At 44.7% G+C, this 17,021-nt stretch overlaps 1 protein-coding gene across 4 annotated transcripts in view; it reads right to left on the bottom strand.

Moving 5' to 3' along the window:
- Nucleotides 1–17,021, bottom strand: part of ANO1 (anoctamin 1) — a 202,908-nt gene that overhangs the window by 6,275 nt on the left and 179,612 nt on the right. For 3 of the 4 annotated variants that reach the window (XM_077286964.1, XM_077286966.1, XM_077286967.1), the window contains 11 exons: nucleotides 15,431–15,513; nucleotides 12,788–12,859; nucleotides 8,763–8,840; nucleotides 6,667–6,741; nucleotides 5,184–5,385; nucleotides 4,785–4,896; nucleotides 4,166–4,223; nucleotides 3,854–3,954; nucleotides 3,620–3,765; nucleotides 2,647–2,799; nucleotides 687–739 (listed from right to left, as the gene is read on the bottom strand). In XM_077286964.1, the coding sequence (XP_077143079.1) occupies nucleotides 687–739; nucleotides 2,647–2,799; nucleotides 3,620–3,765; nucleotides 3,854–3,954; nucleotides 4,166–4,223; nucleotides 4,785–4,896; nucleotides 5,184–5,385; nucleotides 6,667–6,741; nucleotides 8,763–8,840; nucleotides 12,788–12,859; nucleotides 15,431–15,513 (1,133 nt within the window). The remainder of the gene's footprint in view (nucleotides 1–686; nucleotides 740–2,646; nucleotides 2,800–3,619; nucleotides 3,766–3,853; nucleotides 3,955–4,165; nucleotides 4,224–4,784; nucleotides 4,897–5,183; nucleotides 5,386–6,666; nucleotides 6,742–8,762; nucleotides 8,841–12,787; nucleotides 12,860–15,430; nucleotides 15,514–17,021) is intronic. The other variant, XM_077286965.1, reaches the window with a different exon arrangement.

The following is a 17,021-nucleotide window of genomic DNA, read 5'->3' as shown; positions in this document are numbered from 1 at the left end:
ACTTCTGCCATGTGATCTCATGATTTCTGTGTATGCCCCTGCCCCTCTGTATGTAGGAGTCAGAGGACAGTACGAAAAGCAGTATATCAGGGGGAAGAATGTAGCAGCACAGATGGTGTCTTGGCTATGAAAACGTATCTATTATATGGGAGCACATGAAAGCGATGTTGGGATATTTATGAACGTCTAGAGAAGGAGGAGACCGTAAGTCGAGGCGCTGCATGTAGGAACCCCTGGATTACTATTTCTGATTGGAAACACCGCTGAATGTCCTAATACGGGCTGATCACACTCGGGTTTTCACCACGTTGTAAATAACTAGTGAAATACAGAGCGGAGTAACTGACGCTTCTAGTCCCTGAATGAAAACCCCCAATATGTTCTGGGTCAGTAAACTAAAAAGTGGCAGAAATGACAGTCCTAGACCTCATTCGGACAGGAGCTGATGGTCCAATCCCACCTGTTTCAGAGTCGGAATATAATCCAGCTGTAATACCGGCCCAGCAGCGCTTTCTTTTAGGCCACGTTCACATCAGTGTCAGATGTGCATGCTACGTAGCAGCCTATTCTACCTACCGCTCCATAAGTCTTCAAGTTTTCTTTGTAGCTCTATATAACTAATACATTACAATTCTTCTACCCTTGTGTGAAAAATCCCCCATATGGATGAATGTGACATCACTTACATTTATGATCACTGCAAGCTTCCCGATTCCTCGCAGAATATTATACCAAATACCTGCAAACAGAAAGTTGTAAATTAATCACAGCTACATCAGGACATTTCCTACGACCCTCATTCATGTTTATGATTTATAGCGTACAGATTAATTTTGCATCAAGTTCTTCTTATACACAGCTCCAATTCCTATACACAGAGCAAAGTGCAAGAATATTGGCTCCTGCTTTCACCACTAGGGGGCACTCCAGAGTTTACAGTATACTGGACTGCAATATACAGTATAATACCGAGCTCCCTCTAGTGGTGACTGCAGGGGTTTTCAAGGTTAAAAAAAAAAAAAGTGTAAATGTTGCAAGAAAAAAAAAATTCATTTGTAGTCACTTCTTTCTCCAGAGAAAATAAAAAACTTTGAACAGGTCCAGTCTCAAATTCCTCACTTGCTTACAAATAACTTTGGGAAAGGATTAGTAAGCCAGGTAAAATTTGTGTAATTCCTGAGCTTAGCAATTACTAATTAGCAACGTTCCTCTAATCCGGATGCCTCTGGATTTATTACCAGGCACCACGAAGCCTCAGGGTCTGGAGTTAATAGAATCAGCTACAGATTCTGGAGACCCAAAGCTGAACTTCCAGAAAGAGATCCCGTCTGGTAAGGTTACACGTTACATAACTTGCCCCCGTGGCTATTAATAAAGTGCTGCATGTAGTTTACTTCATGTCCGAGGACCAAACAGTGATGGTGGACAGTCTCCTGTAAATCTCTCCTTCCGATCTCCAGCTGGATATTGCCTTCTTCAGGGGCATAGCTGAGGGAGGGGTCTTGCAGGACATGTGCCCAGGGGGGCTGACAAACCTTACCATCTTTAGATACAAAGTGGGGGGGGGGTAATAAAGGACCCTAATCAAACTACGAGTCTGTGTGGTTTATACCTTCAGAACAGAGACATCCAAGCAGACTTCTGCACAGAGCACTGCGGCCCTAGCAGGGGGCACTATACCCTTGTATACTGCGGCTCCAGCAGGGGGCACTATACCCCTGTATACTGCGGCCCTAGCAAGGGGCACTATACCCCTTTGTGTGTACTACGGCTCTAGCAAGGGGCACTATACAGGGGTGTGAACTACGGCCCTAGCAGGGGGCACTATACCTCTGTGTACTGCAGCTCTAGAAAAGGGCACTATACACCTGTATACTGCAGCTCTACCAAGGGGCACGATACCCCTGTATACTGCGGCCCTAGCAAGGGGTACGATACCCCTGTATACTGCGGCCCTAGCAAGGGGCACTATACTCCTGAATACTGCGGCCCTAGCAAGGGGCACTATACCCCTGTATACTGCGGCTCTAGCAAGGGGCACTATACCCCTGCATACTGCGGCTCTAGCAGGGGGCACTATACCCCTTTGTGTGTACTACAGCCCTAGCAGAGGGCACTATACCCCTGTATACTGCAGCTCTAGCAGGGGGCACTATACCCCTTTGTGTGTACTACAGCCCTAGCAGAGGGCACTATACCCCTGTATACTGCGGCTCTAGCAAGGGGCACTATACCCCTTTGTGTGTACTACGGCTCTAGCAAGGGGCACTATACCCCTTTGTGTGTACTACGGCTCTAGCAAGGGGCACTATACCCCTTTGTGTGTACTACGGCTCTAGCAAGGGGCACTATACCCCTTTGTGTGTACTACGGCTCTAGCAGGGGGCACATCTACACTCCTCTCTGTGTATGACACAGATACCGCACTTGTCACTATTTCCCGGACCTAGATATTAAATATTTTTTTTGTTTTTTCTGTTTTTTTTTTTTTTTATATAAATCAAGTTTATTAAAGCAAATAAACAATACAAAGATGGAATTTATGTAGTGGAGCCAGGTCTACGTCTGGTACCGCATGATCACACATGTATGCCAATAATGGGCACTGGACAACAACAGTACCTGTATCGTTAACCTACGACATACCGATATCTTTTCCTCTGACAGCTACCGGTCTTCTCAGCTCTGTGATGAATTTCTTGGCGTCCAGTCTAATTTCAATGATGTTGTTCAGCAAAGCAAATAGAGGAGCCAGAGGGAACGAGGCAACGAACAAGGTGACGAATCCAAACTGGATAACTAGAGAGGGACAAAGACGGAAATTTAGGTAAATATGAACTGGTCGGATTGGAGAACTAAAATAATGGAGATTAAAGGGTGAACTACAAATAGTAATGCAGGCGCCAAAGTGGCAAGTAAGATGGCAAAAGTTTTATTCCAGTTTTAATGGATGCGAGATATCATATTTGTAATATCTGTAGACGCTTCCCGTCTACCTATCATACCAAAATTAGATTAAAAGGATCACCCCGACATATTTGGTACTTTTTTTTTTATTTTTTCTTTCTTTCATTTTTTGGATGAAATCATTTTTATAACGGAGTTTAATTAAAAATGTTGGAGCATTTGGCATGACAGCCTATGCATAAAGGCTGCAGAATGAGATACCAGTGGATCCATCTTGATGGGTCTGTAACTTATCTCTCTTCTCCAGAACCAGCTTCTAAGTTGCTTTATGGTAAAACTAGAGATAAGGGTTACAGCCAGGCGCCGCGGGCTCTCAGGGCGTGCCGCGGGCTCTCAGGGCGTGCCGCGGGCTCTCAGGGCGCGCCGCGGGCTCTCAGGGCGCGCCGCGGGCTCTCAGGGCGCGCCGCGGGCTCTCAGGGCGCGCCGCGGGCTCTCAGGGCGCGCCGCGGGCTCTCAGGGCGCGCCGCGAGTTACGAGTGAATCAGCAGCTCACCTTTATTCACTTCAAATGAAACTCAGCTGCAATACCGGACACAACCTGTGGACAGGTGAGGTGCTGTTTTTTGGAAGATAGCAGCCATGTTTTTTTTTTTCTCACCCTGTACTGCACCTATAAAATATATTTTGGATGACCAACAAATCTTTATCTTACTCATTTCCATATACTCCGGGGTGAGACCAGCAAAAGGTTCCAGGTCATAATCTAACTCGTAACGTTGCTTCCTCTTCAGGTGCTCCTCATGACCCAAGTAGGTCTCTCTCCTCAACTTTAAGTATCTGATCAGCTTCTTCATCTTCCTAGAAAGAGCAGGATCGGACATTCAGTGCATCCATGTAAAGGGCCAGCTACACGTATATGGGTTATGTGCAGTAACTGAGAACTCACGGGATTCCTATCTCAAAGAGATTGTTCTGGATCAGCTGTTTTCCCAGCATGATGATGCTCAACTGGATGCACAGTTCCATCAAACAACCACCAGGGGCACACTACATTAAAAAAAAACACAACAACAAAAATTTGCAAATTAATACATAGACATTCGTACAACCCTCAATGTTCACAGTGTCATCTTGGCAGCGCACATTTCAGCTGATGCCGCTGGTCTAGACCAGCTGCCCATGTATTCCCATTCCACCCCAGTTCTCGGGCATACCCAATCCCAACAGCTGATGCCTCATTTCTCAGGGGGATACGTACCTCTTCCATTCTGAAGGAGCCAAAGATGTAGACGTAGTCCCCAGGACGTCCAACAAACCTAACGATAAGAAGAAAAGCATGCCTTGTTAGTCTTCCAGGCTTTCATTTTCTTGTACAAATAGAGATCTATGTACATAAAATACAGCTACATGAAATGTGTACGGGGTTGTTATTGCTGTCAAAAGGGTTATCAGCTGCTCAAAAGTGCCCTTTGGAACCTTCAGTGATTATTTGTGGAGAAATCTGACAGCAAGTGTTCAATTCCACTGCAGCTCCCACGCAGGTGAAGTGAAGTATTGCACTGCTGAGTAATCTAGAGCGAGATCAGGGAAGAACACCACATTGGTGCAACCTATACAGCCGCACAAGGGCCCAAGAGGTAAGGGAGCACATACACCTAAGCAACAAACAGCTTCTGTCACAGACACATAAGGGGGTGCATTATGAGGAGCTATTGGACTGCAAAGGATACTTATACTGCTCATTCACAAGGACCCTCTTCTGTGTGTGTCCATCACTGAGCTCAGAGCGGTGCTCTTGGAGGTATACATAGAGAAATATTCCAGACATAGCGCTGGCAAAAATATTTCAGCTTTGGCTATTCTAACATTTTACTTACCGACCTTTGAAGAAAGCAACGTAAAAGATGGGTGTGTAAGCATTGACAAACTTCAGGAGGAAAGCCTTGAATATCAAACGTTCTTCAAAAGTCTTGTCGGTTTTTGGAACCTCTGCCCAGAATTAAACAAAATAAATTAAAAAAAAAAAAAAAAAGTGAATTGGCTGAAGGAATAAGAAATCTAAATCTGTCTGATTCCCCCTGATGTGTAGGAGAACTTGGGCCTTTCATATCTGGATATTGAGCATTTGAGAGTCTCCAATATCTACATTCAGGAGCATCTCTATGACCGTAAACCTGAGCATAGTCCGATACTGCAGGTCATCAATCTGAGTGACTCCAGTGGCTGTAAAACTACAATTCCCAGCAGGGTAGCAGTAAACGTGTACTCCAACTTACCTATTTGGGTGAGCCACCGTGCTATGCAGCCATACACCTCATCCAGAATCAGAATCACCACCAGGTTAATGATGACGGCGGTCGCAGTCACAGTCACCCTGACATTAGCGCGGGCCGAAGGATTAGAACTCATGGCTAAAGCAGCCGCCGTGGAGACTCGATACACAATGACGCCAAAGACGATCGCAAATGTTAAACCAATCTGGTGAAGAAAACCAGGCGCATGTTAGCGCTGTGGACCAAGTATCTTTCAGATTTCTGCTCCCTAAACCATGGTCAGGTTGGCCCATCAGTGAAGATCTTTTCCAGCATGGTAAAGGGTTGTGTTCTACATAGACAATGGTGGCAACAGAGCATACAAAGTACGCAACGCGGCTTAGGTGATACCCGACGACGTGTTGGACCAGTTATATTACAGATACTGCACAATAATTGCCACCAAATGCCACAACTAACAGCAGTGTGTGTTAGCCAAAAAAATGTCTGCATGTATTCAGTATAGATTAAATTTGCCAACTTTCATGAATATGTATCAGGTTGGTCTGTGATTACAGCACACAAAAGTGGCTATGCTCCCATCCATCCCTTTTTTCCGCCCCAAGCTACATACCCTCTTTGGCCCGAGACCACCCTCTAAAATATCACGAAACAAAGCCTTAGTATCTACATGCACAAAGTATCCTCAACAGATGGGAGATGATCATATCGATTTGTAGGACCCTTGTGCCAAAAGGAGCCATGCAAACCTCCTTCGGCTCATGTTCTGATTTTTAGGCTTGGTGCAACATTAGCATTGCAAAGTCACACGTTACAATAAGTGAACTAATGAATAGATGAACCGGTGATGGCGGCAGCTAGGAGGAAATTTGCAAGGCTCCCATTTGGTGGCCACTGAATACGGATGTGGCCGCTGAAAAAGTATCCTGTGAATCAATTTGTTCATCTCTACAAGAAACCTTTTGGATGGGCTGATTTCTGGGAGGTTATGGCAGTTTTTGTATGAGGAAGGAAAGCAATGTTTTCTGGAGAGATGCCAAGTATGGCAATTATCCCTAGATTGAGTTCTCTGGCTCAGCAACCCTATGGCATCCAAAAGCTGGGGCAATTAAGGCGCCAGCCCCCTTAAAAACACCCAACCAATTCTCATTATATAAACAGTTGGCACTATTTGAGGACCACAACTTGCCATCACTCCTTAAACTTCCCGGAGTGTGCCTTAAAAAAAGAAAGTGAGACCGCCCAAAAGGAGTAGGAAAAATCTTCTAGATGCAAACTGACATCTTCTGGAAAGAACAGATTCCAGAAGGTTTTATGTGTGACATTGGGATTCTCAGCATCTAAATGCACATTATGGGGTTGGGCTAAATAATGAATTTTGCTAAGAGAAAAACTCAATGTATCTTAAATAAAGTCCTCCCAGATTGGCAGCCATCAAAGTTGGCAAGCATGCTTGGAGAAGAACCATTGCGATACTACGACTTACCATGAAAACAATGCCAACCAAGTTGGTAACATAGGCAGGAACTCGATCTCTCCACGTCAGCTTCTCTTTTTCAGTCTAAAATGCAATGAAATAAAAAAGGAAAAAAAACAGAATACAGAATCACTACGGCTTCCCAGAAAAGGAAGTGCAAAGGGTAGACGATAGGTCAATGTGAGAACAAACGGGAGATGAAGAGCCATTGAAACTGCAGGCACACCGGTGTCAGTGCCTGGAGATCACATCTGTTTAGCGATGTACAAGGGAACTCAGTGTTGTCTAACAGGAAAAAAAAAAAATCTCAAAATGTTTTTTTTCCACAAATTGCTAAAAAAAAAATGTAAAAGCTTAAGAAAGTCACAGGGTCTTTAAGACAGATTCTGAAGAACTTGGTCTCTCCAGACGATAAGGAGAAGTGGTGAGCGAACATGTGCTCTGATAACGTGTTATTTGAGCATGCTCGGGTGTTATCCGAGCATCTTGGGTGTGCTCGAATAATATGTTCGAGTACCCGCGGCTGCATATTTTGTGGCTTTTAGGCAATCCCTGCATGTGTTGTGGTTGCCTAACAGCTGCGAAACATGAAGTTACAGGGACCTGAACATATTATTTGAGAACGCTCAAGACACTTGGATAACACGTTATCCGAGCACGTGCTCTCATCACGAATAAGGAGTAAAAGACCAAGACTAGCCAACCATAATTTCTTAAGATGTGCATCATTGACGTAGCTGGGAACATTGTTAACACAGAAAACAAATAGATGAGTGTTCTATATATTTTGGGCCCTGCACTATTTATTTCATGATGTATACGGCTAGCTATACATTGTGTCACCGCATATCTAATACAGAATGGATATTATATTTGTGCACAGACTCACACCAACTCAGTAACAAGTGTGTACACACAGCACATGAATCAAGTGGTTAATTATTAAATGAAAATGCTCCCACAGTCTGTACTTTCAGGGTATTTTTCCCTTGATACTTTTGATTGTTTTTAATATGCAATTAATAAATTTAATATTTTATTTGCCATTCTAGCGGTGTGTCATATTTTCTGGTTTATATAGGTGGAAACATGCTGAGTATAAATCTTAACTAAACTTATTTGCTCTGGCAAATGGAAATTTGTTTCCCTGGTCATATTTTGTTTTTTTAATTATCCGAGGGAGAAAAAAAAAAAAAGAGGGTATATTAGAATTGTCATAGTCGGAGTGGGTGCAATGAGTTTTCCCTTCTTGAGGACCAGGTCTACAATATATATGTGCCCATAATCTGCAACCATCACATTCTTTCAGGGCTTGTCCCACAAGAAGGGGACACTAAGTGGGGGAGTTTTAGGCAAATTTATTCTGACGTGGTCATCCCAGTTATATTTTCTGTGCCTTCCTGGGTAGATCAGAGGCAGGATTTATAAAGTGTCCCGCGAAAAGGGAAACAAATGTTGGGAAATCTGAATTACCATCATAAAAAAGTAATAAAATGCCGATCAGATCAGGAGATCATCCGATCAGCCCAATACAAATGATGCCCTAGGTGCTTAACATAAAAGTTAAATGAGCACACTGGAGTATATTTGTTTTTCACCATTTCCTTGAGGATAAAGGCAAGAGCAGCTGTATCCCTCTGGATAATGCGCATCGGGACTCTGTTCTACCTCAACGTTCCCAGTTACGTCAATAGGCCAGCCTCAGCAATGGAACCATATTAGCAATGAACTGTAATAATGGGGTTATAATGCATGTGACAAGACAACACTAGAACAATTCCCTCGTACATGGTGCAGCATGCACACAAAACGCAGACATTTTATGGGATGTAAAGCGAGACATCGTGACGAAGGAGCCATGCATCGACTGGTGGTGGATGAGAAGGGAAAGTGGACACTCAGGTGATGTGAAAATGAAAAACTAAGCAGCCCGAGGGGATCATAAAACTGTTACGGGCCATAGGTTTCGAGGCTCGCCCAGCCTCAGCCTGGCATTGGGAGAACGCGTGCCCTCGCAATAATCCCCTCAGTATGCGAAACACAATAAACCAAGGTGTCTGCTCAATAATCATTTCGTAACCCGGGAAATTGGGTGTAACATGTACCAATTTCACCCCGGCCATGGCTGTCTTAACTCTCTGCCTCCACTTGTTTGTGTTGTCCTCTGGAACAGGTTGATGCTTCTGAAGGCATTTGAAGGAAACAAAAAGGACCATGCGATAGCGTTATAAAGCATTGATCAATCAGCAGCAATGAAGGAGATACAATTAAGTGTGCACTGTCCCAAAATATCACTGGCCAAGCCAGGAACCTCATACACACCAGGTATATTTTAATTTTTGGACTGTATGGTTATGTCATCTAGTCTAAAGGAAGAGGACTAGAACTCTAGTGCCACCTATAGGAAGTAGCAATCCTAAAAGTCACCCCTTAGATCCCGGTTAGACGCCTCTCACCCAGCAACACCAGATCTCACACTTTGTTTTGGGCTGCTGCCCCTCATCAGCGCACAAGGTCTCCAAATTGAGATTCTGGTTTTGTCTTTTATCCTATGTCATGTGACAAGGCTCCTTAAAAGGAACCTGTCACCCCCAAAATCAAAGGTGAGCTAAGGCTACGTTCACATTTGCGGCCAGCGCCGCAGCGTCGGGCGCCGCAGCGGCGCCGCATGCGTCATGCGCCCCTATATTTAACATGGGGGCGCATGGACATGCGGCGCACTTGCGTTTTGCGCCGCATGCGTCGCTGCGGCGCCCGCGTCGGTGCGCAGAGGACGCAGCAAGTTGCATTTTTGCTGCGTCCAAATTCAATGAAAAAAACGACGCATGCGGCGCAAAACGCAGCGTTGTACATGCGTTTTGCTGCGTTTTTGTTTGCGTTGTGCGCTGCGGCGCCGACGCTGCGGCGCACAACGCAAATGTGAACGTAGCCTAAGCCCACCAGCATCAGGGGCTTATCTACAGCGCAGGCGCCGGGCCTCTCTGACCTTTCCCGGCGCCTGCACACTGCAGTACTTTGCTCTGCCCTCAACAGGGCAGACAAAGTACGCCTGCGCTGGAGCTGCAGCGTGAAGACAAGAAGAGAACGTCATCATAAGAAGATGGGAGGCCCTGGACCGGACCGCGACGCCCATCGTACCGGGACCGCCCCTGAATGAGTATAATCTAACCTCTTTTTCTCATCTTTTACGAAATATCAAGGAGCTTATCTACAGCATTACAGAATGCTGTACATAAGCCCCTGATGCTGTGGGCTTAGCTCACCTTCGATTTTGGGGGTGACAGGTTCCCTTTAAAGGGTCGACATTAACTTTGAGGATTGCTACTTCCTATAGATGGCACTAGAGTTCTAGTATGCTTCCTCTCTGCAGAGACAATTTGCATATTTCCCAGAGAAGCATTGCGGCTTAAAAGTCTTCTTATCTCGGCATGCTTGACAGGTCACTCTCCTTCAAGGAGAAACATCTCCCCTTGGATCCTGATCATCTAGTCTAGACACCCATCTCTGGTCAAGTCTGCAGAGGTCACAATTTAAGAACCATGTTCCTTGTGGGATGACATACATTTTACAGCCAGCTCAATGCAACAGTTGAGGAATTACAGAAGCTCATGAGATGTTTGACCACCAGTTAGGACCATGCTAGTCAAAGAAAGCTTTATTGTGACTGACAAGTGTGCAGAAACACAAGACAGGCCAACATGGAGAACAGAAAGCTCATGAATAACGATGAGCGGACCCGTGAAAGTTCTAGTTTTGGTACCCGATCTTTAGTCTAAAGTTTGATTCGAGTACCAGAACTTGACCCGAACCACATTGAAAACCTTGGTGACCCGATCTTTGCATCTGGAAAATTACCTCTCACTTTAAGTTTAGGTTCCCTCATCTCCACTCATGGACCTTAATGCAAGATCTCCAACAGGGTCGCAAACTATCTCCAGTCTTCTTATATGGGCCAAAAGGATCTTTTGGGCCCATGTAGACTCCAGGGCCCAGATGCAGCTGCAACTATAGCACCCACTGTAGTTACAGTGGACGTACAGCTACTACTAAAATGCTAACAAAGGAAATGGCTAAGCCTTTGCTCACATCTGCCAGATTATATAATTGCTAGGAGAAATATTGCAGCACACGGCACTATTTTTTGACCAAAATTCCACACGGCAAGATGGACACCATTGTAAGTCAAGGGAGCCATCAGGTCTCGTTGGTGATCTCTCACTCCTTTAGGGTCCTATCCCTTTAAAGGGCTAGAGACCCATCAAACTGGTGAATAACGAGGTTTCTAACAGTCGGACCCCCCCACTTATTTCAATTTTGATGGCTTATGTCGAGGATGAAAAAAAAAAAGGAATGGGGCTCATCTGGAAAAAAAGGCCAGTGATGGTTGGGGCAGTTGCACGTGCTTGTTCCATGTTGGACATAGATATAGTAGTAAGGCAGCTGGTGACAGAAACCTTTCACTACATAGAGAAATGTGTCTACATTTAGCCATAAAGATGACTTTACAAGTGGCAGAATCAATGCACAAATTTCTGCAAGTTTTCATCCATTCCTCTAAATACGGCTATTTCTGCAGCAGGTGCATGGATTTCTTCAAGCCCCAGATACTTGGGACAGTCACGGAAAAATCTGCTGCATGTGAACTTGCCCACAATGTAACCAACATAGTTCTAGATTCTTGATTAATTGTTCAGATTTTTGATTAATTGCTCAGATTTTCAGCATTTGGGTGAATGTTAGTAGCATGCTGCTAATCTACATATGAAGTACATGGAGCAGACCGGTGGCACAGCATGGTAATAGTAGACGCGGGAGGACAATAGGACCATTTCCTTCACTTACAGGTTACCCGATCCCCTTTTGTGGATTCAATTGGCTTTAAAAATGAGACAACCATTGTATAAAGACAGACGCTGCGCAAACACCATCATACAGAGCTCGACCGTGACCGCTACAGGATTGTGTGTCAGGACATAGGACTAAACATTAAGCGAACATCATATAACTGCAAATTACATTATTTATTGATATTTGTGGAGTGGACAATCACCACCTTATCGACTGCCAAATCTGAAGCCAGTTACTTGGCTGAAATCTTGCAAAGTAGGTTTACCCTACTGCTCCTGAGAAACTACCTGGTGCAACGTGATTAAGGCTGCAAAACCAGACACAACCTTTGGATCGGTATGGTGTGGTTTCTCCAAATGTGAAAAAAAATTTAAACAACGCCACTCTTGTAGAAAGGCCGTATCTGGTATTGTAGCTTTGCAAAATTACCAACGCGCTGCACAAAATCTAGCACTTGTGTTTGGAAGTTAAACCATGGTGTGTGCACTTGTGTGAGCAGAGTAATCATTTTTTTTCCCTGATGACCTGAAACTGAGCTTGGGGCTGGCAAATGCTATGTTCTTGTAACAGATCAGGGATGGGTTTAAAGAGGTTTTTTTTATGTCTTAATTTAATTACTCATCAGCCTTTTCAAAGTTATGAATTTTTGCAGTATACTGCATTACCTAATTTTCCTTTCTTCTGTCAGCCACAGTGCTGAAAATGCGGTTTCTGCTTGTTTAGAAGTTGCTTTGATCTGCTGCTCTAGTAATCTGTTCTAGAGATGAGCAAAGCTATAGCGCTCACCGAATAAGCTGCATCGTGAACCCGGCTTCCTGGACCGCTCCGATAATCAGCTATTTCGAGCCGCAGCTGCATGTATCCAGGTAGCCGGGCTCCCGATGCAGCTTATTCAGTAAGCGCTATAGCTTGCCGAAGAAGGAGGGAGCCGAAGATATTCGCTCATCTCTAATCTGTACACAAATACTATTTGAGGTTGGTTCTTTGCTCCCCTTCCCAAGCACAGACAGTGAGAGCGTTTCTAAATCCTGTTTGTGTAGATTCTTGTGAGAGCAGCAGTTAAAAGCAGCTTCCAAAAGAGCACAACACAGGGCAGCTAAAACAGCACTTTCACCAAGGCGTTTGAGACAGAAGGGAACAAAATGAGGTGAGGTGCACCTTTGGAATGAGCTTTTCAGGTCACAATCCATAGTGGGATCCAAATAGGAAGCAAGTTGTGCTGACAAGTTCTTTTTAAAAATAATAATGAGATTTTAGCTGGCTGCAGACACCACCAGCATACCTCTTTGCGCCTGTGCTCCTTTTTCAGCGATTTCTGCAGGACTTTTGCTTCATACTCTGCTCTGGGATGGTCCTGTTGGAAAGAAAGAGAATATAAGGTATTTGGGATGACACCTCCGTCCGCAAGATGAGGCTCCTCATCAGGATTACAGCGTAGATCTCAAGGCTTAGGCAGGCTGTGAAGGGAGCTGATCAGTACATACAGTGGTGCAGTGCGTTACCACCTGCCGACACACAGTGCTGCGAAACATGGAATGAGATTTGTGATTGACGCAAACACGATGCAACAATAGCGGCCGCAGACGAGACAGGGGTGCGACATGGTCATTCGTGGCTTGGTGGGGGATCAGCAACAGAAAAGTGACGGACACGCATATTGCACATACATTGAGACCTTTGCTTGACAGGACAGAATAGGATTTGGGGGGGGCGCAGAGGCAGGTGATTTAAAGGGAAAATGCAAAAGAAAACTTGCTTAAGAAAGGAGATAGAAAATGTATTAATAAATAAGTTCAAACCTTGACTGTGCCCTTCAGGATACACAACACACACAGAAAAAAAAAAGAACCGTTATTAATTTAGGGTCCTAGGGTCATGGTTAGTGCTCGGGGGATTGGGGATAGGGGGAACAGAGGATGGAACACCAAACATTCAATGGGATACATTAAGCACAACATCGCAATGCTGATATGAAGGACAAGAAACTGAGAGGCCCCAGACGGCCGGTCATTTACAATGAGGAAACGGATATGTGGACAAAGGCGAGTACATGTATACAACATATAATATATAGAATGCTTGTTGGCACATGACATCTAAAAGGATTTGCCCTACTGGTTCTCTGTCCAAATGGAGCAGTACTGAGCATGCGTGACCTATAGTCAATTAATGGAGCAGTGGTCACACACGCTCACTAGTGCTTCATTCACCATTTATATTTGTGGTGGTCGCACGCGCTCACTACCGCTCCATTCACAGTCTATAGGAGGTGGTCGCAGACGCTCACTACCGCTCCATTCACTGTCTATAGGAGTGGCCGCACACGCTCACTACTGCTCCCTTCACAGTCTATAGGAGGTGGTCGCACACGCTCACTACCGCTCCATTCACTGTCTATAGGAGTGGTGGTCGCACACGCTCACTACCGCTCCAGTCACAGTCTATAGGAGTGGTCGCACACGCTCACTACCGCTCCATTCACCGTCTATAGGAGTGGTGGTCGCACATGATCACTGCCTATTCATAGGAGTGGAAGTTGCACATGCTCACTACCATTGCAGTCACACAGGAAACTTTTGGATCCCTGTTCTTGTGAACGGTGACGGTCCCAGCAGTCATACCCTCAGCTATCAGACATTTATCAATTATCCTGTGTATAGGGGATATCTGTTGTCCATGGTATAACCCCTTTTATCCAGCAGTGACATTCAGTTGCAGCTTTTACAGATGGATAGCTACAGCAAATCTTTCAGTAAAAAAAATAAAAAAAATATGATGTTACAAACACCTAGAGCTTAGCTGTCTGGCCAATTAGTAATTAAACTTTAAAGGGGTTGTTCAGGACTGTTTTGCTTACTATGGGCCTAGAAACTAACAGGCAAGCAGTTGCTAACGGAGGTAACTACCTGCCTGTCCCAGATGGTGCCAGCTCAGAGCTGTCATGGACCATGCCTACTGGCGATTCAGCTGCTCCTCTTCCGCTCTGCTCTGTCGAAGAGGCGTGACTGCAGATGTCATGCCGATTGACAGACAGCTCCCCGCAGTTAGGCAGCTGGGAACTGGTTGTCAATCAGCATGACATTGGCAGTCACACCTCATCAACAAAGCAGAGCGGAAGAGAAGCCGCTGCTCTGTCGACATCACATCAGCGGAAGCTGCTGAATCACTGTCAGGAGCAGTCTGTGACCACTCTGTGCCAGCAGAGATTGTCGCCGGACACAATAGGCAGGTAGTTAGCATATACCTGCCTGTTAGATGTTAGATTAGTAGTGAAAAAAAAAAGTTAAAATAAATAGTCCTGGCTAATCCCTTTAAGGTTGGACCTGTGGGTCCTATCATATAGTGCTCAGTGGGACCAACAGGCTGCTTTAGCCATTACTACTGGTCCCGATGACGCGGGTAATCGTGGCATGACTAGTTTATAAACTGAACAGTGGATACTCCTGGTAAATGTTGTCTGGGCACAGTGTGAATATTTGGGCATTGTATGATGGACCATAATCGGGGGTTCCCAGGAGAAAGTATTCCACTGGGCAACCAATGAACTACCCCGGCCCACTAGGCAACCAACCAACTACCCCGGCCCAAACAAGTTATCATCAGTAAAGGATTAAAACAGCAGATATGATGAATCCTTCGTAATTAATGACTTCTGCTGGTCCATTGATATCATTAGTAAAAATAACAACGGGCAACAATTTTGTGCACTGAAGCCCAGAACAAATAATATTAAGTCTACGGGAGATGATCTAAGGCCAGAACTTATGGAGTGATCGTTAATATATAAAAATCCTTCCCTTCCATTAGTAGGAAGGAAGAAGGATCCCACAGATACCTGCAGCATGTGGAGTTCCCCATAGCCACCAGTTGGGCGCGATGAGAATACTCTCGGCCACTGCACGGGGATCGGCATCTCCTTACTTACTTGTTCTTCTTCAAATCCGGTAAGGTCCCATCGGTAGTTGAGCCTCATCTGTCGCCTTTTCCAGTGCTCCATGAATGTGGCAGCTGTAACACAAGAAACACACCGCATGGTATTAAATATTGGGATTAATACAAGGGTTAATGGTGGGGGAACAAAAAAGGCGCTGCACTGACATTTGTAGATGCACGAATTAGACAAAGTTAGTTTCAGTAATAGCCAAAATATTTAGGGAATTGCTACCAAGCCTTTATAATATGCCGACCTCTCGTTTTGCAGAGATAACTTTTCAGCATGTGCTGCGTACATTGGGGGCATCAGACCGGTGATGGGGCGATGCATGGGGTATGCTCAGCTGCACTCCTAGCTCCTTGCACAGTGACCTACGAGATTCTCAGAGCATAAGCAATATTTATTTATTTATTTTTATTTTTTTTATAGTCCTCTTTGGGAAATTGTCAACGATCTTCTTTCCTTCCCCAGCACTGATTGTAGCAGCACCATGTTGCAATTTGTTGCACCTTTTCAAAACATTTTTAGATTATTCCTTCGTCTTAATGAATCTGTGCCCTGTTCTTGCGAATTGGCAATGCAGGACAATGATGAGTGGGGAAGGACAAGGTTATTATTGTAGACTAATGGGTACTGTGTGACTAAGGGTCAATGCACGGCTCATTAGTATACTTTAACTCCTTTCACGCCATAAAAGTCTATAAATGCACATGCAATGCAATTACATCCACATGGTTACATATGGATTGTTGCCTCATATGATATAGTAACACTTGGCAAGGAGATCACATGAGATGTCCCCAGTGGAAATGTTCTGACATAATTTGGTGACACAAGGGATTGATCTGTAACATGCACAATTGCGCTATATGGCGGCATTATAGGATCCTCATTGTACGACACCACTGTCAATCAGTTTTCCCACTAGTCTGAGCAATCTGGAAAGTAAGGAGTTAAAAATAACATACAGCTAAGCCAAGTGAGCCCAATTACAGATGTACCTGTCTGCAGGCAGTGGTATTTTTTCACTATCACTTCCAGAGCGCACACCTTACACAGAGCAGTGCCGCCCTTGTAGAAAAACCCCGGCTTCCAGAATTGCGTTAGTCTTTATATAATCATTAGTGATGATGAGCGAATATACTCGTTACTCGAGATTTCCCGAGCATGCTTGGGGGTCCTCCGAGTATTTTTTTAGTGCTCGGAGATTTCATTTTTATTGCCGCAGCTGAATGATTTACATCTCTTAGCCAACATAAGTACATATGGGGGTTGCCTGGTTGCTAGGGAATCCCCACATGTACTTATGCTGGCTAACAGATGTAAATCATTCAGCTGCGGCAAGAAAAACTAAATCTCCGAGCACTAAAAAAAATACTCGGAGGACCCCCGAGCGTGCTCGAGAAATCTTGAGTAACGAGTATATTCGCTCATCACTAATAATCATCTACAGCCTAGGCAAAACCAATGATGCTATAGGGCATGTGGGCTTCATGTTTCGCCTCATGTTCGTGACTTCCCCAGGGGTCCCATCAGAACATCCCACAAAAAGCAAAAAAAACAAAACAAGGTTCAGTTCTGC

This window comes from Ranitomeya variabilis, chromosome 2 (assembly GCF_051348905.1).
Source record: "Ranitomeya variabilis isolate aRanVar5 chromosome 2, aRanVar5.hap1, whole genome shotgun sequence".
Lineage (NCBI taxonomy): Eukaryota > Metazoa > Chordata > Amphibia > Anura > Dendrobatidae > Ranitomeya > Ranitomeya variabilis.
The sequence above is the reverse complement of the archived record's forward strand: the minus strand, read 5'-3'. Positions and strand labels throughout refer to the sequence as shown.